The 23321-nt window shown below is 48.9% G+C and overlaps 2 protein-coding genes across 3 annotated transcripts; both read left to right on the top strand.

Annotated features, from left to right (window-relative positions):
- The first annotated feature begins 1992 nt into the window (after positions 1-1992).
- LOC144327357 (uncharacterized) lies at positions 1993-8467 on the top strand. The gene is made up of 3 exons (XM_077926706.1): positions 1993-2168; positions 3454-3546; positions 6029-8467. The coding sequence occupies exons 2-3, from the start codon at positions 3527-3529 to the stop codon at positions 8325-8327; spliced, it is 2319 nt and encodes a 772-aa protein (XP_077782832.1). The 5' UTR covers positions 1993-2168; positions 3454-3526; the 3' UTR covers positions 8328-8467.
- Positions 8468-9743: 1276 nt separating this feature from the next.
- Positions 9744-22135, top strand: ESCO2 (establishment of sister chromatid cohesion N-acetyltransferase 2). 2 transcript variants are annotated; one of them, XM_077926707.1, is made up of 11 exons: positions 9744-9861; positions 12420-12479; positions 13452-14448; positions 15774-15870; positions 16062-16122; positions 16275-16398; positions 17262-17393; positions 17874-17963; positions 19189-19326; positions 20412-20596; positions 21299-22135. In XM_077926707.1, the coding sequence occupies exons 2-11, from the start codon at positions 12436-12438 to the stop codon at positions 21429-21431; spliced, it is 2001 nt and encodes a 666-aa protein (XP_077782833.1). In that variant the 5' UTR covers positions 9744-9861; positions 12420-12435; the 3' UTR covers positions 21432-22135. The 2 variants fall into 2 exon arrangements, with proteins under 2 accessions (XP_077782833.1, XP_028581121.2); XM_028725288.2 differs by having other exon boundaries at positions 9754-9861; positions 12361-12479.
- The last annotated feature ends 1186 nt before the right edge of the window (positions 22136-23321 follow it).

The following is a 23321-nucleotide window of genomic DNA, read 5'->3' as shown; positions in this document are numbered from 1 at the left end:
GGCGGGCAGGTGTGGAGGATTCCCTGGTCCTGAATGGGGTAACTGTGCCCCTGAAGGACCAGGTGCGCAGCCTGGGAGTCATTTTGGACTCACAGCTGTCCATGGAGGCGCAGGTAAATTCTGTATCCAGGGCAGCTGTCTACCAGCTCCATCTGGTACGTAGGCTGAGACCCTATCTGCCTGCAGACTGTCTCGCCAGAGTGGTACATGCTCTGGTTATCTCCCGCTTGGACTACTGCAATGCGCTCTACGTGGGGCTACCTTTGAAAGTGACCCGGAAACTACAACTAATCCAAAATGCGGCAGCTAGACTGGTGACTGGGAGCGGCCGCCGAGACCATATAACACCGGTCTTGAAAGACCTACATTGGCTCCCAGTACGTTTCCGAGCACAATTCAAAGTGTTGGTGCTGACCTTTAAAGCCCTAAACAGCCTCGGTCCAGTACACCTGAAGGAGCGTCTCCACCCCCATCGTTCTGCCCGGACACTGAGGTCCAGCTCCGAGGGCCTTCTGGCGGTTCCCTCACTGCGAGATGCCAAGTTACAGGGAACAAGGCAGAGGGCCTTCTCGGGGGTGGTGCCCGCCCTGTGGAACGCCCTCCCATCAGATGTCAAAGCGATAAACAACTACCTGACATTCAGAAGACATCTGAAGGCAGCCCTGTTCAGGGAAGTTTTTAATATGTGACATTTTAGTGTATCTTTCATCTTGTTGGAAGCTGCCCAGAGTGGCTGGGGAAACCCAGCCAGATGGGTGGGGTACAAATAATAAATTATTATTATTATTATCACCTCTGGCAGTGGAGGCAGAGGGACAGATCCATCTTTGCGCTCTCTTTGCACCAGCATTTCTCCTGGCTGGACAAAATGACCCTCCTCTCCTCTCTCCCTCTGTGCTCTTCTGATGCTTTCAGAGGAAGCAGTGAGGGCCAATTCTTTCAAAGAAGATTGGACAAATTCATGGAGGAGAAGGCTATGGATAGCTCCCAGCCACAATGGCTCTGGTCTGCCTCCACATTCAAAGGCAGGAAGGCTTGTGAATTCAAGCTGTTGGGATCCAGAGGAGGCAAAGGTGCTCTTGGGCTCAGATCCTGTGTACGGGTTTCCCATAGAGAAATCTGGGTGGGCCCTGTGAGAGCAGGATCCTGGGCAAGATGATCCAGCAGGCGCTTCTTATGTTCTTAAGGGGGGTGGAAACAAAACAAAAACTGGGGGGAACCTGAAGCACACCAAGACTAACAGGGCCGGCACTACCATGAGGCAGGGTGAAGCAGTGGCCATTGATGGCAATTAGGGTAGGACATGGGACGCGGGTGGCGCTGTGGGTTAAACCACAGAGCCTAGGACTTGCCAATCAGAAGGTTGGCGGTTCGAATCCCCGCGACGGGGTGAGCTCCCATTGCTCGATCCCTGCTCCTGTCAACTTAGCAGTTCGAAAGCACGTCAAAGTGCAAGTAGATAAATAGGTACCGCTCCGGCGGGAAGGTAAACGGCGTTTCCGTGCGCTGCTCTGGTTCACCAGAAGCGGCTTAGTCATGCTGGCCGCATGACCCGGAAGCTGTACGCCGGCTCCCTCGGCCAGTAAAGCGAGATGAGCGCCGCAACCCCAGAGTCGGCCACGACTGGACCTAATGGTCAGGGGTCCCTTCACCTTTAGGGTAGTACAGAGCTCTGCCTGTGTGACATGCAACCTGCCCTGCACCCACTGAACCAGGCCGCTGTCCTCGGGGTGTAAGGAAGGATGCTGAAATAAGATTCAGCCGTCTGCCTGGGAGGAGGAAACTCCTTGCACTTTGCTTCAGGCGGCAGAAAGCCTTGGACAGGCTACGAAAGGGATTCAGTCCCGCTCACCGTTTCCTCCCCTGCCTCTGTTGCCACCGCCTCGCTTTGCCTTCAGCTCAGTTCTTTTCTCCTTGCTATTCTCCGACAGGTTCCTCCTTGTCTCAAAAAGAAGCAGACCAAGCACCCAGCAGCATGGATAAGTAAGCAGCGGGCGCCCTCCCACCTTCCTGCCCCACCCCTGGGGCAGCCGAGATGCTGCACCTTGCGCCGCCACGCGGTTCACGGGCTCTTCCTTGCCTTTCTTTGCAGCACCTTTAGAAGGAGCAAGAGACATCAGCACAGACACAGAAGTGAGATGGAACACAAGCACAGAATCGGGAAAGAGGTGAGCCTCGATTTCTGCAGTGCAGGGGGTTGGACTGGATGACCCCAAGGGGATCCCTTTCAACTCTACAATTCTGTGATTCTGTGAAAAATCAGACAGGCAGCATCATCTGCCCCAGTTCCCCAAAGGAGTGTAGACACTGAGAGTCATCTAGATCAGTGTTCCCCAACCTTGGGCCTCCAGCTGTTTTTGGACTACAACTCCCATCATCCTTGACCACTGGTCTTCCTAGCGAGGGATGATGGGAGTTGTAGTCCAAAAACAGCTGGAGGCCCAAGGTTGGGGAACACTGATCTAGACCATGGGTAGGCAAACTAAGGCCCAGGGGCTAGATCCGGCCCAATCACCTTCCAAATCGGGTCCACAGACGGTCTGGGAATCAGTGTGTTTTTACATGGGTAGAATGTGTCCTTTTCTTTAAAATGCATATCTGGGTTATTAGTGGGGTCTGCCTGGTGTTTTTACATGAGTAGATTCTGTGCTTTTATTTAAAATGCATCTCTGGGCTATTTGTGGAGGATAGGAATTCGTGAGAGCCAGCGTGGTGGTAGCAGTTAAGAGCGGTAGTCTCGTAATCTGGGGAACCGGGTTCGCTTCCCCGCTCCTCCACCTGCAGCTGCTGGGTGACCTTGGGCTAGTCACACTTCTCTGAAGTCTCTCAGCCCCACTCACCTCACAGAGTGTTTGTTGTGGGGCAGGAAGGGAAAGGAGATTGTGAGCCGCTTTGAGACTCCTTCAGGTAGTGATAAAGCGGGATATCAAATCCAAACTCTTCTTCTTCATTACAGTGGTGCCCCGCAAGACGAATGCCTCGCAAGACGAAAAACCCGCTAGACGAAAGGCTTTTCTGTTTTTGAGTTGCTTCGCAAGACAAATTTCCCTATGGGCTTGCTTCGCAAGATGAAAACGTCTTGCAAGTCTTGCGATTTTTTTCACTCCCCCCCCCCCCCGCTTTTTCTAAGCCGCTAAGCCGCTAATAGCCTTTTAGCCGCTAAGCCGCTAAGCCTTTAATAGCCGCTAAACTGCTAATAGCGCTAATCCGCTAAGCCGCTAATGGGGTTGCTTCGCAAGACGAAAAAACCTCTAGACAAAGAGACTCGCGGAACGGATTATTTTCGTCTTGCGAGGCACCACTGTATTTTTTTTCAAAATATAGTCCAGCCCCCCACAAGGTCTGAGGGACCCTGCTGAAAATGTTTGCTGACCCCTGATCTAGACAGACCACTGGCTTGATCCAGCACTCTTATTATGTTCTTATGCTGCCCTGCTTCTTTGGCTTTTTTAGGTCGTGCGAGACCCTGAGCTTGCATCGCACGCTGCACACCTTGGACAAGAACATCCAGTATCTCGCCTGGCAAATGCAACGCATCAGCGGCACGTAAGGCACTCCTAGACAGCACCATGCGCTTGCAGTACGAGGGGCTTGCAGATCCGAGCTTCCTTGGCACAGAGACGCCTTCACGCGCACACACACACACACTGGATGCCCTCCAGATTTTAATATTTGCATGCCGCTCTTCATGCATAGATCTCATAGAATCATAGAGTTGGAATAGACCACAAGGGCCATCGAGTCCAACCCCCTGCCAAGCAGGAAACACCATCAGAGCACTCCTGACATATGGTTGTCAAGCCTCTGCTTAAAGACCTCCAAAGACGGAGACTCCACCACACTCCTTGGCAGCAAATTCCACTGTCGAACAGCTCTTACTGTCAGGAAGTTCTTCCTAATGTTTAGGTGGAATCTTCTTTCTTGTAGTTTGGATCCATTGCTCCGTGTCCGCTTCTCTGGAGCAGCAGAAAACAACCTTTCTCCCTCCTCTATATGACATCCTTTTATATATTTGAACATGGCTATCATATCACCCCTTAACCTCCTCTTCTCCAGGCTAAACATGCCCAGCTCCCTTAGCCGTTCCTCATAAGGCATCGTTTCCAGGCCTTTGACCATTTTGGTTGCCCTCCTCTGGACACGTTCCAGTTTGTCAGGTTGGACTAGATGACTCTTAGCGTCTATTCCAACTCTAGAATTCCTTGCATTAGGACTATTCTTTGAAATAATAATAATAATAATTTTATTATCTATACCTTGCCCATCTGGCTGGGTTTCCACAGCCACTCTGGGTGGCTCCCAACAGAATATTAAAGACACGATAAAACATCAAACATTAAAAACTTCGCTAAACAGGGCTGCCTGTTTAAATACAATAATTCATCCAATATTAAAAGCTTCCCTAAACACGGCTGCCTTCAGATGTCTTCTAAAAGCCAGATAGTTGTTTCTTTCCTTGACATCTGAGCCCGTATAGCATGGGTGGGCAAACTAAGGCCCGGGGGCCAGATCCGGCCCAATTGCCTTCTCAATATGGCCCGCGGACAGTCCTGGAATCAGCATGTTTTTACATGAGTAGAATGTGTCCTTATATTTAAAATGCATCTCTGGGTTATTTGTGGGGCATAGGAATTCGTTCATTTTTTTTTTTTTTTTTAATATAGTCCAGCCGCCCACAAGGTCTGTGGGACAGTGGACCGGCCCCCTGCTGAAAAAGTTTGCTGACCCCTACCGTATAGAGTCCTTTTGCAGGTTCTCTGTTGGTAGGAGAAAACAACAGAGGCCAATCAGAGAATATTGAGAAGCAAAGCAGCTAGTAAGCCTGATCTTTATTGATCTGTTGCAACAGGGTCCTCACTCACCACACGCAGGAGGGAGGAGGAACCTTGAACAATGATGTGCAAGCCCTTATATAGACTTTTGAAATTGCCCACCCCGTAGTCCAAGATCACCCCCCCAAAACATCATACATACATCACAGGAGGAGGCGGTCTACAGCAGAACTCCTGCCTGCTAGCATACCTGATAATGGTCACTGATTGCATTACCTGGGCAGCCTGGCCATTCTTTGGTGATGGGAAATATTTTAGTTCCTGAATCCAGGTCACAGGTTCACACTAGGTAAAGGTAAAGGTACCCCTGCCCGTACGGACCAGTCGTGTCCAACTCTAGGGTTGTGCGCCCATCTCACTCAAGAGGCCGGGGGCCAGCGCTGTGCGGAGACACTTCCGGGTCACGTGGCCAGCGTGACATTGCTGCTCTGGCGAGCCAGAGCCGCACACGGAAACGCCCTTTACCTTCCCGCTAGTAAGCGGTCCCTATTTATCTACTTGCACCCGGGGGTGCTTTCGAACTGCTAGGGTGCTTTTGATCCTTTCGATCGGCAAGCCCTAGGCGCTGAGGCTTTTACCCACAGCGCAACCCGCGTCCCTCAGGCTCACACTATTCATACACAAATACTCCCTTAAGAGAGGATTTGCAAGTAAAAAGACAATGGGAAGGCTTTCCCCATTTGCCTCCCTTCCTGCAGGGGAATATTTGATGTCATTGGGAGAGTCAAAATGGCTCCAGGATTGCTCTCCCGTACTATTTCAGACACATGGCCTGCTCGGTAGTGGCACCCATCCTGTGGAATGCCCTCCCATCAGATGCCAAAGAGATAAACAACTACCTGACATTTAGAAGGCATCTGAAGGCAGCCCTGTTCAGGGAAGTTTTTAATGTGTGACATTTTAATGTATTTTTAATCTTTGTTGGAAGCCGACCAGAGTGGCTGGGGAAACCCAGCCAGATGGGTGGGGTACAAATAATAAATTATTATTACTATTACTACTACTACTAACTACTACTACTACTATTATTATTATTATTATTATTATTATAGTGTGCATTTATGATTATTTATTCTATATTTGAGTCCATAAGATTATAACATTCTGTTGCTGGTGACAAACAAGACGAAGTGAAAGAAGACCTGTTCTGACCTCCTTCCTTTGCCTTTCTGTCTCTCCCACCCGACCCCCTCCAGGATCTCACGGACCCCGTCCAATGTCTCCATGGGGTCCGTCACCTCCATCTGCAGCTGGGGCCATTCCTCAGGAGGAGGAGGAGGAGGAGGAGATGTAGAGGAGGAAGAGGTCGAAGTTGACACCACCTGCTACAGCTGGTCAGCAGTGCCCCCCTCCCTGGCTCCTACCTCCCTGGACAAAGCAGCGGCGGCCCCAGCAGCTCATCTCCCCAAACCCCCCAGGGTGGTCTGCCACCAGCCCCACCACCAACCCCACCACCAGCCCCACCCCTGCCCCAAGCAGGACTCCAGCCTGTACCAGAAGCGGCTGCAGGGGCAATGGGGGAGCACCACACCCTGCTCGGACTCCACCACCAGGCGGATCTGCACACCCCCTCCCTGGCACCCCACGAACAAACATCCCAGCAGCCCAGCCCACCCACCGAAACCGCCCAACAGGATCGGCTTCCTGGACTACAAGTCCCAAGAGCTGCTCAACTGGCACGTCCACACCAAGCAACGCCAGAAGGAAGAGGACGCAGTGCTGGCAATGCTCTCTCGCAGGGACCCCAGCCCCAAAGGCAGGGCCTGGCTGGTCAGCCTCGAAGCACCCAAAGGCGGGGTACCTCAGTGGGCCGCCGGGCCGCAGCTGCCCACAGGTCAGAGGTCGCGCAGCCGCACGCCCCCTCAGCCCCACCCGGCGGGCCGCCAGAGCCCGCCCAAGACCCTCCACGTGCGCAGCCCGTGCCCCAGGCCCCCCACGCCGCCCCGGGAAGAGCTACTGACTCCCCCCATCCTCGTATGCAAGACCGTGAGTCACAGCAGCCTCCGGGGCCTGGCCGCGGGCGAGGTGGGCAGCGAGGCTGCCAAGGAGGGCCTGGAGACCCTACTTGGCCTCTTCGGTCCTGGCAAAAGCCCCCTGGCCAAGGAGCTGAGCAGACCCGGCACCCCCAAGGAGAAGGAGAGGGATGTCGGGGGCAGTCGGAGGCCACACAGCAGCCCCAAGGAGACCAGAGCCGCCAGCCCAAAGGCCAGAGCCGCCAGCCCAAAGGCCAGAGCTGCCAGCCCAAAGGCAAGAGCCGCTAGCCCAAAGGCCAAGCCCCTGGAGATCGAGATCAGCGCCACCCTGGACCGCAAGGTGCGCCGCCTGAGCTGGGCCGACGCCACTGCACCCGAAGCCCCCAGGCCGCTGGCAATCCGCGATGCAATGAGCGCCACCCGCCCGCCAGTCCTGGACCCGTTATTCATGTGCCAGGCGCAGCTGGAGATGCCCTGCTTGGCCCTGGGCCCAGCCAAACTGCAGCAGGAGGTGTGCCAGTCTGCTGTGCCGCCCGGCAAGACCCCGTGCCTGGCCCACGCGCTGGTGGAGTCGCTGGACCAGGACCAAGCCGTGCAGGACCTGCACCAGGCCCTGGCCAAGGGGCTGGGGAAGGGGCGCGGCCGGCCGTGCGTGGAGTACCCCGTCTGCCTGCTGTGCGGCCGCTGCACCCCCTACTGCCCCCACCCACCCACGCGGTACAGCCCTTCCCTGGTGGTCTACCCCCGGCTGAGCGTGCGCGAAGGCGAGGTCCACATGGGCCTGGGCTTCTTGCTGAAGATCAAGCGGTCTGAGGCCAACGAGTGGGGGCTGGTGTGCAAGCCGGACGCCTCCCGGACGCGCCCGGGCAAAGAGGGGCTGCCCTCCAAGCTGGACAGGAGCAAGGGCAAGCGGCGGAAGAGCAAGGCAGCCACCCCCCAGCCTCGGGAGCCAGAGAAGGTTGTCCGCGTGCACAGGCAGCAGTCGGCAGAGAGGCTGGACCCGAGGCCGAAAAGCCACGGCCGGAGCGTCCCGAAACCCATCCCGCAACCGAAAACGAAGCCCGAGCCGGAACTCCGAATGCCGGCCCCCAGCACGGTGCTTGCCGTGCCCCCCAAGAAGCGCCCCAACATCCTGAAGCGGCTGCTTCTCTGCATCAAGAACGCCTGGGCGAAGGTGCGAGGCAAACCTGTCAAGCCCCCCAAGAGACAGGGCTCCCCGCCTGCCCTGCCCAAGTCCCCGGAGAGGCCGTGGTCCCCTTCGTCCTCTCCCGACGACTCCAAGCCCCCAAACCACGAGGGGATCTTGCTCCACAGGCAGGACTCTCTGCTCACAAATATAAATGCCTTGGAGCCCAGCCCCAGGCAAAGTTCCCGGAGGGTCTCCCTGCAGCTCGGCACGCCCAAGGCGCCACGGAGCCCGCAAAAGTCCGGGACGCTGAAGAAATTGTCCAGGGAACCCTCCCCAGTGCAATTCAGGAAGGCCTCGTCCAAGCAGAAATCCCGCAGGAGCAGCGCGCCCTAAGGGCCTCGGCAAAGGCACTCAGCCCACTTGCCTTGGCGCGGAAAAGGCTCCGTGGCCAGAGGGCTGGGGAAGGGACTCTCCCGCAGGGACCTTTGCTTTCCTTATCCTCTACAGGCGGGACACAGCTGGTCTGTGTTGCTTCGTTCCAGGCTGCAAATAAATTGGCTGGACTTTTACATCTCTGTTCTCCCATCCTCTTCCCTCACTTTCTCTGTGAGGTTGCGGGTGGGGGCTGTTGGTGGGAAGGGGGCAGAGAAAGATGCCAGCTAGGTCAGCGTCCTGTTCTCAAAGTGGCCAAGCAGATGCCCCTTTTGGGTGTTAACGGAGAAATTTGAGGGCTCCCTTGGACAAAAAACAAGGACCCCAGCCAGGAATAGCAGAACAAAACAGCAGCCAGTAGGCTTAGTCTTGATTGAAGACTGTCGTGATAGGACTCCCACCTGCCACCAGGTGGAACAAGATGGAAGCCCCAAACAAAAGAGAACCCAAACTTTTATTAGCTGCTAATCCCCATGTTACACCCCCCCAAACTACATCATGGTTACATTATGAAAGGGGAGGTCTGGTGGCAGTAGTCTAAGCATCCTGGACCCTGCCCCATGGTTCCCCTTGCCCTCCACCAAACACCCATCAAGTGTAACAAAAGAGATCTTTACATTTCCCTGTTTCCCAGCCAAGTGAATCACACCCTTTTGTCTTCACCTGGGTTTGTTATTTCTGGAATGGCTACCTGTCTGGCACTCAGGTATCAGGATGCCAGGGATTATCCCTCAGGCAGAGGGGCTGCTGAGGAGCTGAGCTCACATGTCTATATGCATTTCTGAAGTTTTCCCAGTGAGCCAGTACATAGAGACATTTATCAGTGAATTCTTACATTTGGTATCCTGCAGCAAAGGCCCTTTGAATAGATAGGAAGAAACTGTGATGAAGTGTTTTGTGGGGACAAATCACAAAAGTAACAAAAGTGGACATTTGTTTCTGAGTAAGCAAGCAGAGAAGCAGCAGCGACCCTCTCTGAGATCATTTGGAAGGGATCCCCAAGGATCATCTGGTTGAATCCCATGCAGTGCAAGAAACTCGGGATCTCCCTGAGCTGCCCTGAACCTAGCAAGCCACCAGACGTGCAATTTGATCCCTCCACTTTCCGTTTTAATCCGGGCAAGCGCGCTGCCTGCCCCTCCCGTTGCTCCCCTGTATGGATCCTGGGGACGCAACTTACCAAGAAACTACAACCCCCACAATGCCTTGCGGCCAAACCCGGGCTTCTCCCATCATCTGATTGGCCAGGACTTGTTGACAGTGAGAGGTTAGCGCTTTCTATTGGTCGGGGAGCCCGCGAAAGGCGGGCTTCTTCCTTTAGTCCCGCCTCCAGAGGCTACGCTCTGTACTCGGGCCAATGATCGCCGAGGCAGCGATGGGACTGGCGGCGCGGCTGGCCAATGGGCGTGAAGGCGCGAACGGGGTGAGTTTCGAACGGAGCCGCGGCGCCGTGAGGGGAAAAGAGCGGCGGGAGCTCTGAGGTGGGAAACGTGAGGTAAGAAATGGAGGGAAAGGGCGGTTTTTTGTGAGGGGGAAAGCGGCGGGAGGCGATGTTTTTAGGGCGGTAATGGCGCCCGAAATTTCCCTAGGCTCCTTTCCCGGGCGAAGAAGCCTCGGCCTACTTGGCGCCGAACTCCCCGCACGTAGAAAAGGAGCCCCTCAGGGAGACAGCGCGGAGGGCTTGCTCTAATAAAGTAAAGATAAAGCGATAAATAAAATGAAGAGGGGGGGAGAGACATAGAAACGGTTCTTCTCCCTCCGGGCGCCGGTGCTGAAGCTGCGGAACTCCCTGCCACCCGAGGCAGCGGTGGCCCCCGACCCCGGGCGGCTTGGGAAGAGGGAGATGGCGGGTGGGAGCAGCCAAAGGCCGCGACAGAGGGAGAGAAATAACTAGAAGTCCATCTATCTCTATATGGTGAAGCAGAACCTCTCTCTGCCCCGATATGTGTGTGTGTATAATCTTATATAAAGATAGCATTAAAAGAGGATTAGGCAAATTCACGGGGGGGGGGAGGGCTGGGGCTGGACTAGATGACCCCCGAGGTCCCCTTCCTGTTGGGTCTGATTTCAAACCCTGAACTACCTTTGCAACAGAGAGCCAGTGAATTGCAAAGACAGGGAGGATCCCTGAAAAGATCTTCATTTTACCTAAGTACAGTGGTACCTCGGGTTACAGACGCTTCAGGTTACAGACTCCGCTAACCCAGAAATAGTACCTCGGGTTAAGAACTTTGCTTCAGGATGAGAACAGAAATCTGGCTCCGGCGGCGCGGTAGCAGCGGGAGGCCCCATTAGCCAAAGTGGTGCTGCTTCAGGTTAAGAACAGTTTCAGGTCAAGAACAGACCTCCGGAACGAATTAAGTACTTAACCCGAGGTACCACTGTACATGTACAGAAAGTGTGGCCGGCCCTGGAGGACTCTTGGAAACAGGCTTTTAAACATTCATTTTCTCCTTACGCCTCCTGCAGAAGCAGATAGAGCTGGTTCTTTTATATAAGAACAGGATCAATAATCATTTCTGATCCCACATTCCCACTCTACAATTCTCTTATTCTGCTCTCGCGAGAGGCAAGGGATCTCTGTGGTTCTCCCATCAGAGGCAGCAGTGCTTCTGAATAGCAGTTGCTGGAAAGTGTGCTTTTTCTCGAAGCTTCTTGTGGGTTTCCCTGTGGGGCATCTGGTTAACCGGATGGGCCCCCATTTGGCCTGATCCAGAAAGCCTCTCCTTCCTTAAGGCTTCTGTCCTCTCCCCCATGCTTTTTAACATCTATATGAAGCCGCTGGGAGAGATCATCAGGGGGTTTGGACTGGGTGTCCATCAATATGCGGATGATACCCAGCTCTACCTCTCTTTTAAATCAGAGCCAGTGAAGGCGGTGAAGGTCCTGTGTGAGTGTCTGGAGGCGGTTGGAGGATGGATGGCGGCTAACAGATTGAGGTTGAATCCTGCCAAGACAGAAGTACTGTTTTGGGGGGACAGGAGGTGGGCAGATGTGGAGGACTCCCTGGTCCTGAATAGGGTAACTGTGCCCCTGAAGGACCAGGTGCGCAGCCTGGGAGTCATTTTGGACTCACAGCTGTCCATGGAGGCGCAGGTGAATTCTGTATCCAGGGCAGCTTTCTACCAGCTCCATCTGGTACGCAGGATGAGACCCTATCTGCCCACGGACTGTCTTGCCAGAGTGGTGCATGCTCTGGTTCTCTCCCGCTTGGACTACTGCAATGCGCTGTATGTGGGGCTACCTTTGAAGGTGACTCGGAAACTACAACTAATCCAGAATGCGGCAGCTAGACTGGTGACTGGGAGTGGCCGCCAAGACCACATAACACTGGTCAGAAAGATCTACACTGGCTCCCAGCATGTTTCCGGGCACAATTCAAAGTGTTGGTGCTGACTTTAAAGCCCTAAACGGCCTCAGTCCAGTATATCTGAAGGAGCGTCTCCACCCCCATCGTTCTGCCCGGATGCTGAGGTCCAACGCCGAGGGCCTTCTGGCGATTCCCTCATTGCGAGAAGCAAAGCTACAAGGAACCAGGCAGAGGGCTTTCTCGGTAGTGGCGCCTGCCCTGTGGAACGCCCTCCCATCAGATGTCAAAGCGATAAATAACTACCTGACATTCAGAAGACATCTTAAGGCAGCCCTGTTCAGGGAAGTTTTTAATCTGTGATATTTTACTGTATCTTTGGTTTCTATGGAAGCCGCCCAGAGTGGCTGGGGAAACCCAGCCAGATGGGCGGGGTACAAATAATAAATTATTATTATTATTATTATTATTATTATTATTATTATTATTATTAAGCATCTAGGCGGCTCTGGCCCAGCCAGTTGATGGAGCCTCCCGGCCCAGGGCTGCCTAGGCCTGCTCCCCCCCAGTGCTTTGCACTGTTTACCAGTGTAAACTGGCCTGGGTGGGGGATCAGGAATATCAGTGGCTTGCAAAGATAGGCAAGGGATGCAAACATGATCTCTCATTCTAATCCCGGCTCTGCAGGCAGATAGACCACACCTGTCAACACAGAACTGACTAACGCACCTGCCTCTGACTCGTAGGCGCTTTGCTGAGAACATGGCGTTTGTTACTCCGAGGAAGCGAAAACGCAGTAATGACAGGTGAGATTGCCGTTGCAAGTTATCCGAGAGCTTTAGCTACTGTTGTGACTTGAAAAATCAGAGGGATTTATTTTGATACATGTATTACTGTTGGTTTTGGGATGCTACAAAGCGATTGGAATGTACAACATCCTGCTCTCTTCCTCTTAGGTACTTTCATTCTTCACTTTCCGAATTAATGATTAAGAGATTTGGTTTAACGTTTTCCAAATTGGACTAAGGTGTATTGTAAGAGACACTGTTGTGTTATTTCATTTAGATCCAGTTTGTGATCTCCAATATTTTGCGTAATGAATTTCCTGTGATAATACAGCAAACTAATTATGTTTCTTCTGAATTCACTGATTGCTTCATAATTTAATAGGAAGAACAGAGGAAGGAGTAGGAACCCATATTCTTCCCCGTAAATCTTTATAACTTGATTTTTTTATCATCTTCCAGTATGTATTTGTCATCTTACACATCCATCACATGTGGAAATGCACCAAATTTCAGTATCTTCAACTGGCTAATCTAGCTCTTTTAAAAGATTGCATAGATTCTGCTAAAATTAGAATGATGTCATGTGCAAAAAGTTTTATCCCCCCCCCCTTTAAGTAAAGAGTCAAATATTTACTTTATATTGTTGTAATGGATTACACTTCCTCACACCAGCCAGACCCCAGTCCAGTGCCCGAACCGTCAAGGATGTAATGACTGTCCCTCAGGAGCCTCTGGGTAATGTAACGAAAATTCTTACTGTGATTTTCTTTTCCCAGAGTCTCCTGAAGGACAGTAACCACCACACTGGGAGAGCCTTCATGGTTCACTAGTTGTATCTGGAGGAAGCAATTTAAACTTCGTGCACTAACTTTTCTTTTATATGGTCTGTGTATGATACTTTGCATATGGAGTCATCACTGGCTATGGTTGGCGTTTTACTGTGTTATGTTTATGCATAATGAAAATAAACATTAACTTTACATTTTGCAGCTTGTTACTAGTACACAGGAATCCAGCGAAAAAACTGATGATGGAATTCGTTGGGGATCTGCCTGTAACAGGTCCTGCAGGACACCGTACTGTATCTCAAATGCTGAGTTTCCAAGATGAAGAAAAAGAAAATCAAAACCTGTCCCAAGCATCAAGAATATCACAGAAGCTTGATAAGTCTCCACTACAAGCAGCCAGTGTGCCAAAGGGGATACAAAGGGAGTTTCCACAGAGAACGTCTCCTGAGTGTGGCACCGCGTACCGTTCCATTGTACCCCCCAGCTCCTTTTACAACAAAGGGAAGCAATATCTAAACCTGCTGGAGAGGAAACTAGCAAATGAAAGCCATCCTCTGAATCCAAGAAATGATGACGGAAACCTGCCTGTTGCCAACAAGACTGAGAGAACACAGCTGAAAGTGATGACAAACAGGAGCAGGCCTTCAAAAGCATCCAAGCGGCCTGCTGCTTCCAGGCAGGCCAAGGCTTTGCCGAGAAACACCAAAAAAGCCAAGGTAGAGGTGGTTCTTCCCAAGCCTGTGGAGGGGAATAAGGATGCTAACTGTGCTATTCAAAATAAAGTGGAGACTCCTTTTAAAGTACTAAGCATGAAATTCAAACCTGTGCCGAAGCTCCAGACGGGGGCAGCATTCTTTGCCACTGGAAAGAAATGGCAGTCGGGTTCTAAGAAGATACTTTCGTCTCCATCGTCCCCCTGCTCAGTTAGCAAGCCCACAGTAAAAGAGAGACAGGGCAGACACCCGGCTCATTCCAAGCTCTTCTTGTCCACTGAAAGCGAAGCAACGGAAGCAGACAGGAAAGGAAGCCCCAAAGAGAAAAAACATGATTGTGTGGAAGATGGTGTGAAATTGATCAGCAATACAAGCCAGGAGACCGTGTGTGAAGGGAACCTGTTGCAAGATACCAGCCCTCTCCAAACGTCTCATTCTGGTTGCTCAGAGACTCTGGTAGAAAAGGAAGCTGATGCTGGAACTCAGGTATGTAGAATCTATGAAAACTGGTAACCAAAGTTTGCATTTATGGAACTTCTGCTGCGATACACATTTTTGGAACTTCACTGTGTGTAGACAATGTTTTGTCCATTGAATATTTATTTAATTTGTATACTGCCCTTCACCCGAAGAGTGATTCAAACATAAAAATACAAAATGAGAACAGAAAATACATAATGCATAATAAAGCAAATAGCAAATACAAACCAATAATCCCCCTCCCACAAACACATTTTAAAAAGCCATAGAATGGTAATCAGCCAGATGCCTGGTTGAAGAGAAATGTTTTCACTTGGCGCCTAAAGATATGTGATGAGGACTCCTAGGAGAGCCTCCCTGTGTGGAGCAATCCACAAACTGGGAGCAGAAAATGTCCTTGTGTTGTCACCCTCCCGACCTCTCGTAAAAGAGGCATAAAAAGAAGGGCCACAAATGACGATTGCAGGGTCTGGATCTGTTCATATGGGGAGAGGCGATCCTTCAGGTATTATGGTCCTGAATGGTGTTGAATGCACTGTACATCAGCAAGTTATGTGCCATCATTTAATTCTTTTTTAAATCTCACAAGCAAGCAAAGAAAATTTCAATTAATATAACACAGTATAATAAACACTTTATATTAAAACAGGTGTTAAAATCAGTAAGATCCAATAAAGCCATAAATTAAAACTACTTCAGAAAAAAAAATACTGAAAGGCCAAGGCCAAAAATTCATAAAATTTGATATCTGGGTAGCCTCTCTGCTGTAGGCTTTCCATGTATGAGATGTCTGAATTGGGGGTGGGGGGAGGATGGGAACACCTCTAGTCACCACACATTTTAACTTTCAGCAACTTGGAGACTTGGAAAAGGGTCTCATAATGTTCAGCGTGCTCTGGTCCATGGGGTCACAAAGAGTCAGACACGACTAAACAACAACAACGTTCAGCAGTAAAAATGAGGAATTTGCAGAAATCTCTGCCTTCCATTCACAGAATTCACTGGGTCAACAAGCCTGTTAGCATGGCAACAGTTTTAGATATGTTACTATGCCATGGTCACTCTGGCATTCCATGACAGCTAGTGAATCTTATTAAATCCCACCTTTCTTCCATGACATGGAAGGTGGTGTTTGTAGTGGTGGTTTTCTCTTAAGCCACTGACCAGACCTAGATCTGTGCTTTTCAGCAAGGTTGCTCCATTGCTTTTCTTCATATCATTCCCTGAGACCTTAAATGGAAACTTCTGAAGGGGTAACCAAGTAGCAAAACTTATTATTGGGGCACCTTGAAAATTTGCCTACTCGAAAAAACATTTGTCTTGTTCATTAGGACCCTGAAGAAATCTTGCAGGGATCACCAAAAAACGTGGACAAGCATGAGACTGCCTCTTCCAGCAAGCTTTCTAGTACGATAATCAAGGATAAGCGTAAGTAACATTGAGAATATATTACAATTTCAGATGCATCTGTTCTGTGGTCATAGAAAGCTTGGTAGGCCACCCTACACCCTATCCTGTTCATCACAATATTCTGAATAGAGAAAGTTCTCTGTGTCATTGGGACCTGGGACAAAATGCCCATGGAGGATAGAAATCACAATATTTTTTTCTTTCCTCAGAGCCATCTTCAGCAAGTGACACCCATCCATTTTTCAGTACGCCTTCCAGCAACAAAAAAAGGTATGGCAATCTTGTTCTGATATTCAGAAGTGATATGTAGGTGACAAGAGTTCTTCAGTTTTCATACTTTTCTTTATGAACCTGTTTTCCCCTGCGAATATTTACTATATAACCCATTACTACAAGATGTAAATTCCTTAAATAAATTTCAGGCCACACAGTCTCTCAGATGAGCAGTCTTCAGCTGTCGCATTCAGTCCAGTAGGACAGAAGGTCCCTGCCATTCTGAAAACCAGCAAGAAAACAAAGGAACTGAGCAAAGATCAGATGATCATTGTGAGTATATTTCTGAATATATTGTTAATGACTGTCAGGTCAACTAATGCCATGCAACTTGGAGCTTCTATTTTAGAATAGAAAAACCCATCTTAGCTGCTAATCAGCTTTATATGAACTCCTAAATCATTGTACAGTGGTACCTCAGGTTACATACGGTTCAGGTTACAGACTCCACAAACCCAGAACTAGTGCTTCAGGTTAAGAACTTTGCTTCAGAATGAGAACAGAAATTGTGCTCCGGGGGCACGGCGGCAGCAGGAGGCCCCATTAGCTAAAGTGGTGCTTCAGGTTAAGAACAGTTTCAGGTTAAGTACGGACCTCTGGAACGAATTAAGTACTTAACTCGAGGTACCACTGTACATGGAAGTGAGAGCTGGACCATAAAGAAGGCTGATCGCCGAAGAATTGATGCTTTTGAATTATGGTGCTGGAGGAGACCCTTGAGAGTCCCATGGACTGCAAGAAGATCAAACCTCTCCATTCTGAAGGAAATCAGCCCTGAGTGCTCACTGGAAGGACAGATCCTGAAGCTGAGGCTCCAATACTTTGGCCACCTCATGAGAAGAGAAGACTCCCTGGAAAAGACCCTGATGTTGGGAAAGATGGAGGGCACAAGGAGAAGGGGACAACAGAGGACGAGATGGTGGGACAGTGTTCTCGAAGCTACCAGCATGAGTTTGACCAAACTGCGGGAAGCAGTGGAAGACAGGAGTGCCTGGCGTGCTCCGGTCCAGGGGGTCACGAAGAGTCGGACACGACTAAACGACTAAACAACAACAACAACCACTGTACAGTTTTTTCCTGATGCCTCAGGCCGGTTTGGACATGGCAACATGGTAACTCCCTCTTTCCCCTGACAGGATGCTGGCCAGAAACATTTTGGTGCCACTGTCTGCAAATCATGTGGTATGGTCTACTCAGCTGCAAGCCCAGAAGATGAAACACAGCATGCCCAGTATCATCAGCGGTTCCTGGAAGGAATAAAATATGTGGTAAGACACAAACTAAATGCACCATGGTATCCTTTGTGAATTGATTTTGTTTTGGACAACAGAATTCCTTAGAGCTTACCTTGCTAAATGGAACAGGGAATTCTTAGGAAACTGAGCACAAATGTTATCTGAGCTCAACAATCCAGCACACACTCCAGCATTTTGTGTGACTTGCCATATAAAAATTATGGAAGTACTTCACTTGAGTGTCTTTCGCATGGCTGAGACTCTTCATTGTGCCTTCCAGATGTTTTGGAGTACAACTCCCATTGTCCCTGAATATCGGCCTTGCTGGCTAGGACTGATGGGAGTTGGAGCCCAACAACTGGAGGGCCAGAGGTTGGGTAAGACTACCGTAAAGGGACATGCAGGTTGCTTTAATCATGATTTGAATGTATATGGTGGTTTACAACCCTCACGAATTAAACTCTTGGGCATCTACACTTTTTGCCCTCTTCTGTCTTTTTCTCCTTTTGATAGAGCTGGAAGAATGAACATGTCGCTGCAGAATTCTGGGATGGAAAAATTGTCTTGATTCTTCAGGATGATCCAAAATATGCCATCAAAAAGGTGTGGTGCCGACTTTTCTTCTAGTCTTGCTCCTCCAAATGGGAGTGGTCCGCTACTTGATGCAAAGGAAGAATCTGGAGCATACACTCCTGGTTCTTTTTTCTTTTAGTTGTGGATTGACCCTTCTCACAAAGGTGGGTGTGGTTCACCCCAAACAGCTTGGTAGGCCTGCAGGTTGGAGATTCTCCACAGAATATTTGCCCTACCTCCAAGTAAAATGAACTAATTTTAAAGTGTGTACAGTGGTACCACTGGTTACATACGCTTCAGGTTACAGACTCCGCTAACCCAGAAATAGTACCTCCTGTTAAGAACTTTGCTTCAGGATGAGAAATCGCACAATGGCGGCAGTGGGAGGTCCCATTAGCTAAAGTGGTGCTTCAGGTTAAGAACGGACCTCCGGAATGAATTAAGTACTTAAACCGAGGTACCACTGTATGTGTTCTTGTTTTTTTTTTTTTTTGTTTTTTTTAATAAGGGGAAGTCTCCACCTTCCTCACCATATCAGTTCTATTTCCTTTTTCTGGCTCTTTTCCTTTTTAGTTTGTCAAATTTGAATTTAAATAAATTACCTTGTTTGGAGCAAAATTAGGGTGTTTTTTCCAGCCACACTTCTTGTATTGTTACCAAAAAAATACACCTGTTGCCTCAGATTTTAGGATTTACCATATTTTTCGCTCTATAAGACACACACTTTCCCCTCCAAAAATTAAGGGGAAATGTGTGTGTGTCTTATGGAGCGAATGCAGACGCCTTGGCTTCAGCGATAGCAATGTGAAGCCTCCGAAGCGCAGAGGGAGCGCACCCGCTGCACTCCGGAGGCTTTGCGTTGGCTTCACTGAAGACTCCGGAGCGTGGCGGGAGCTCGCGCTGCGCTCCAGAGGCTTCGGGTTCCTTTTGCTGAAGGGTAGGTGCCCCTTCAGCTAAGCGGGAGGAGAAATGGGAGGGGCTCCGTTTCTCCTGCCGCTTCGCTGAAGGGGTGCTGCACAGAGAGGGGGAGAATTTTTTCCCCTTGTTTTCCCCCTCTAAAACAAGGTGCGTCCTATGGTCGGGTGCGTCCTATAGACTGAAAAATACGGTAATCAAGAGTTCTTCAGTTGTTTCTGCGGATAACTGCTGGAAGGCACAGTCGCAATGTATTTAGAAAATAATGTTTGTTATGACCTGGATTGAGTTTTGTCTGGTTTAGTTGCTGAGCTTTATATATCGCATTTTCCTTGCACAGGCTGAAGCTGTACGGGAGCTTGTAGATAATGAGCTTGGATTTAAACAAGTTGTGTTGCGCTGCCCAACCCAAACATATCTGTTTGTATCCACTGAAAAGAAGATTGTTGGCTGCTTAATTGCTGAGCCGGTCAGACAGGTGAGTAACTTGCCAAGTGGAAAGAGCGATACTCTGGATCAGGGCAGACCCTTGATACAGGAGTTCATCCTTAGAGGTGTTTATGACTTGGCAAAGAGAAGGAGCAATGCAGTTGACTGGACCTCTTTCAGCCATGTGTCTTGCTACTTGAATAAAGCAAACCACTTTAGTCCTAAGAACCCGGTCTGCTGGTAACTCTTACTGCACTGAAAGCAGGATTTTGTCACTTGGAGCAAACTCTTTTGACAATATGGAAACCATTTAAAAGGAGTTGGGAGTGTCTGCTGTTCATTCTTAGATGTGAAGGGAAACATATTGCTAGAAATGGGAAGTAAAAGTTCCTCATCAAGTATGATAAATGTGGAGTGGAGCTCTGGCTGCAAGTCTCCACTGTGCCTGGCAACTCCTCTTTCTGCTTGTAGTTCTAGGTCCTTGCTAGATGGGACTCAGGGAGCTTATCCTTTCCTTAGCTAGTGGATTCTGTTGGGTCAGTTCCCTTTGCGGAGAAAGAAGTGTCATCTGCTTAACGAAAGCTGCACAATATACCTCTTCCAGAGCATTAAATCGCTCTTGTCCTAGAAAAAGGAAAAAGTAAACGGGGAGGAGAGGCCAATTGCAAGAAAAATGAATGTGCACATTTTCTCTGCTGTCTTGTATGTCAGAACAAATCTGTCTTTTAGAGCCTTTTAGCTGGTCCCTTATTCTGATCTAAGAGCATTCTAAATGAGTTTCTGGGCTGGTCTCATTCCACTGCGGCTCTCCCTCAGAGATGAGCCCACTCACACATTCCCATGCTTAGATGGCTGGCTGTTCACAACATTTTAAGTGTGGCAATTGTTAATCTGTTGCTGTAAAAATAGCTTCTTAAAGGCTAACAAATGTCTTATGGATAACATTTGTAGGTAACTCTCTACTTCAAGAATGATTGAGGCACTTCTGGCATTTGGTACAGACGCCCCAAACATGATGCTTTGGGCATCATGGTGCGTCCCATTGAAGCCTTGCATATGGCATGCTTTGTTAGAGGCTTGCTGCTGTTTTCCCCACCCCACTGCCTTGTTATAAGCGTATCCTGTTGTTCTTAGGCTTACCAAGTGCTTTCAGAGCCTCCAAGAGTGTCAGGGTCTCCTACTAATGAGAGTCTGGAGCCTCAGCGTGCCTGGTGCTGCTCAACAAAGCCAGAGAAGGTGTTTTGTGGGATCAGCAGAATCTGGGTGTTCAGCCTGATGCGGAGAAGAGGCATTGCCAGTCGCCTAGTGGATGTGATGAGGTAAGGAAATGTAATATCTGAAATAGAAGTAGACAGTGTTCTCAGATATGACCTTCTGGGAGTACAGCCAGTTTTCAGCTTGCTTTAAAGGAGGTTTACCAGCAAGTAATACTTAGGAGCTGGTTCCTGCTTAAAGATCTGGTGTATGAACCACATAAAGCAGGGTGCTGAGAGAACCTTGGACTTAACTGCCTCTCTGACTCCCAAGCCTGGTGCATATGCTTTGGTCAGTGATAGTTTGGGGCTCTGTATAACAGAAACGAAACAATCTCCGTTCCTCCTCACCCCACCCCAAGGCCCACTTTCTGATGCAGATCACATCCTTGCAACCACCCCATGCATAAAACATTCTTCATGAACCAAGGCTTGTGAGAATACATTACCATACAAGTATGCCCCAACCATCACCCACAAGAGAAGGTTTGCAGATCCTATACAACACATTGAAGCTTGGTGGGAGTCTTAAGTTTCCGATAACACTAGTTTTTTAAAACAAGCTTTTCCTTCTAATCCAGAAAAATGTGCCCACTGATTGTGAGTGTTCAGCGATGTGGGAAAAGGCACTCCTTGCATGTCCGGTGTGTTCCCCATTTCTTTAATACTGACAAATTGAAATATACAAACTGACCGTAAATTGAAATGAGCATGAAAACAGGACTGGATCCTTGCGTTACATTGATGACTTTTTATTTTCTTTTCCAGACGTACATTCTTATTTGGCTCTTTCTTAAACACCAACGAAATTGCTTTTTCTGATCCCACACCAGATGGCAAGCTATTTGCAGCCAGGTATTGCCAAACACCCAACTTCCTTGTGTATAATTTCATTAATTAAGGTCAGTTGAGGGTGTCTTCCTCCGAAGATTCAACAAGCTATTTTGTCATTTTCCTTGTGTTATATTCTGCATTTTAACATTGTAATATAAATTAGGAGCGGCAACAAACCATGTTTGTGTTGCTTTAAAAAGTTTTATTCTGAAAGTTGAAACTTTCAAAGTTGATTGTAAGTTTTAGATGGTACGAAGAGAAGGCCAACTTAGTCTATCTACAGCTGACATCTGCTTGAGCTATTTGTATCCTCTGCCTCCAGCGTTCCGAAACTTTGAACTCCTTCTGTCAAGCCTATTACTATAATAGAAGATTGGCTTCTTTGTTTAGCCAGCTGGATCTGAGGTGAGAGTTTGAAGCCAGGGACTAGTGGTCCTTCAGATATTGGACCTAATGGTCAGAGATGACTGGAGGTGTAGTTCTGCAACATCTAGAAGGTGACTGATTCTCCATTCTTGCTTTAAGCTAAAGAAAGTCACTCTTGACAAAGAGTAAAGTCTTCATTACAGAATGGAGATAGGAAGAGTCTGAGATGTTCTAATGCTGCTATGGGCCAGTTAAATATTCTTTTTGCACCTGTTGGTAGCACTTGAGGCTACTTCTGCAATCCTAAAGCATTGGATTTTGAAGCCTGTGTTTGGGAACTGCTGCAATTATTGCACTAAACCTTGTTCAAACAAGTCTGTTCAAATAAAATATTTGTGTAATTTTGTCTCTTTGTGTTCATGTCAATATTGCTGTGTCTGGTGGGGTTTGTTGGCTTCCATCTGTCTTGGGAGACAATGGAAAAGTATGCCTTTGTGGGCGAAGTCTGTTAGGAATATGATAGGGATGCCAAAAAGTCTGGGCCATAAAGAGAACAACTTGTAGCAGTCTTCACAAGTTTAAATGGGGTTAAACAAAAATCACCTATATCCTTTCACTTGTAATGAAAATCATTGATAGCTAACTTACTACACTATTGTCTTTTCTATATGCCCAGATATGCTTTTCTATTCTACGTGCTCCAGAATTGTAAAGCCTATAAGGCAGAGAGAGAGACTTCCACTTGAATAACAGTGGCTGAAAAGAACTGAAAAGCTCCCTCCCTTGTTGATTAGATTGCTAAGAGAATGTGGGGTCGGAGAGATAGAGAAGAGAACCAGGTGTAGATTTTTGTGTGAAAAGAGGTAGGGTTGATTCTGATATTGATCATGAATTACTGGGCTGAGCTTGTGCTCAGTTACACCGTCCGAAATTCTTTATTGTATCTGTGGTTCCTGCTGCAGGGGTTGGACCACAATCTAACTAAAATTTCCAACTGTACAGTTCTATGATTCTGCGTCTGCCTGCTTCAGCCATGTCCTTGCACTCTGCTCTAGTTGATAGTTTCAGGGTCCTGGGGCAGGCAAGAAACTAGATCCCACAAACTTGGGAGTAGGCCCACCTCTGCTCTTTTGTGCATCATTCTATTCATACTAGTGGCATCTGTTGGGAGACAATGGAGTTACTTGTATTGAAATGGCAGAAGGAAAAGATTCACAATGGGCAAACACATCCTATCAAGCCTCTTGAAATGGAAAGGGGAGCTGATCTCACTGAAATGGAGGTACAGTGGTGCCTCGCAAGACGAAATTAATCCGTTCCGCGAGTCTCTTTGTCTTGCGGTTTTTTTGTCTTGCGAAGCACGGCTATTAGCGGCTTAGCGGCTATTAACGGCTTAGCGGCTATTAACGGCTTAGCGGCTTTAAGAAAAAGGAAACAAACTCGCAAGAACTCGCAAGACGTTTCGTCTTGCGAAGCAAGCCCATAGGGAAATTCGTCTTGCGGAACGACTCAAAAAACAGAAAACCCTTTCGTCTAGCGAGTTTTTCGTCTTGCGAGGCATTCGTCTTGCGGGGCACCACTGTACAAAAGC

The sequence above is a fragment of the Podarcis muralis genome, chromosome 3 (assembly GCF_964188315.1).
Source record: "Podarcis muralis chromosome 3, rPodMur119.hap1.1, whole genome shotgun sequence".
Lineage (NCBI taxonomy): Eukaryota > Metazoa > Chordata > Lepidosauria > Squamata > Lacertidae > Podarcis > Podarcis muralis.
This window is presented reverse-complemented; position numbering and strand designations above follow the sequence as displayed.

Excerpts from the sequence above, each read along its gene's own strand:
- LOC144327357 (XM_077926706.1), top strand. The coding sequence starts at position 3,527 with ATGCAACGCATCAGCGGCAC. Across the intron at positions 3,547-6,028 it reads ATGCAACGCATCAGCGGCAC|GATCTCACGGACCCCGTCCA; the intron begins GTAAGGCACTCC and ends GACCCCCTCCAG.
- ESCO2 (XM_077926707.1), top strand. The coding sequence starts at position 12,436 with ATGGCGTTTGTTACTCCGAGGAAGCGAAAACGCAGTAATGACAG. Across the intron at positions 12,480-13,451 it reads CGAAAACGCAGTAATGACAG|CTTGTTACTAGTACACAGGA; the intron begins GTGAGATTGCCG and ends TACATTTTGCAG. Across the intron at positions 16,399-17,261 it reads GCAAAGATCAGATGATCATT|GATGCTGGCCAGAAACATTT; the intron begins GTGAGTATATTT and ends TTCCCCTGACAG.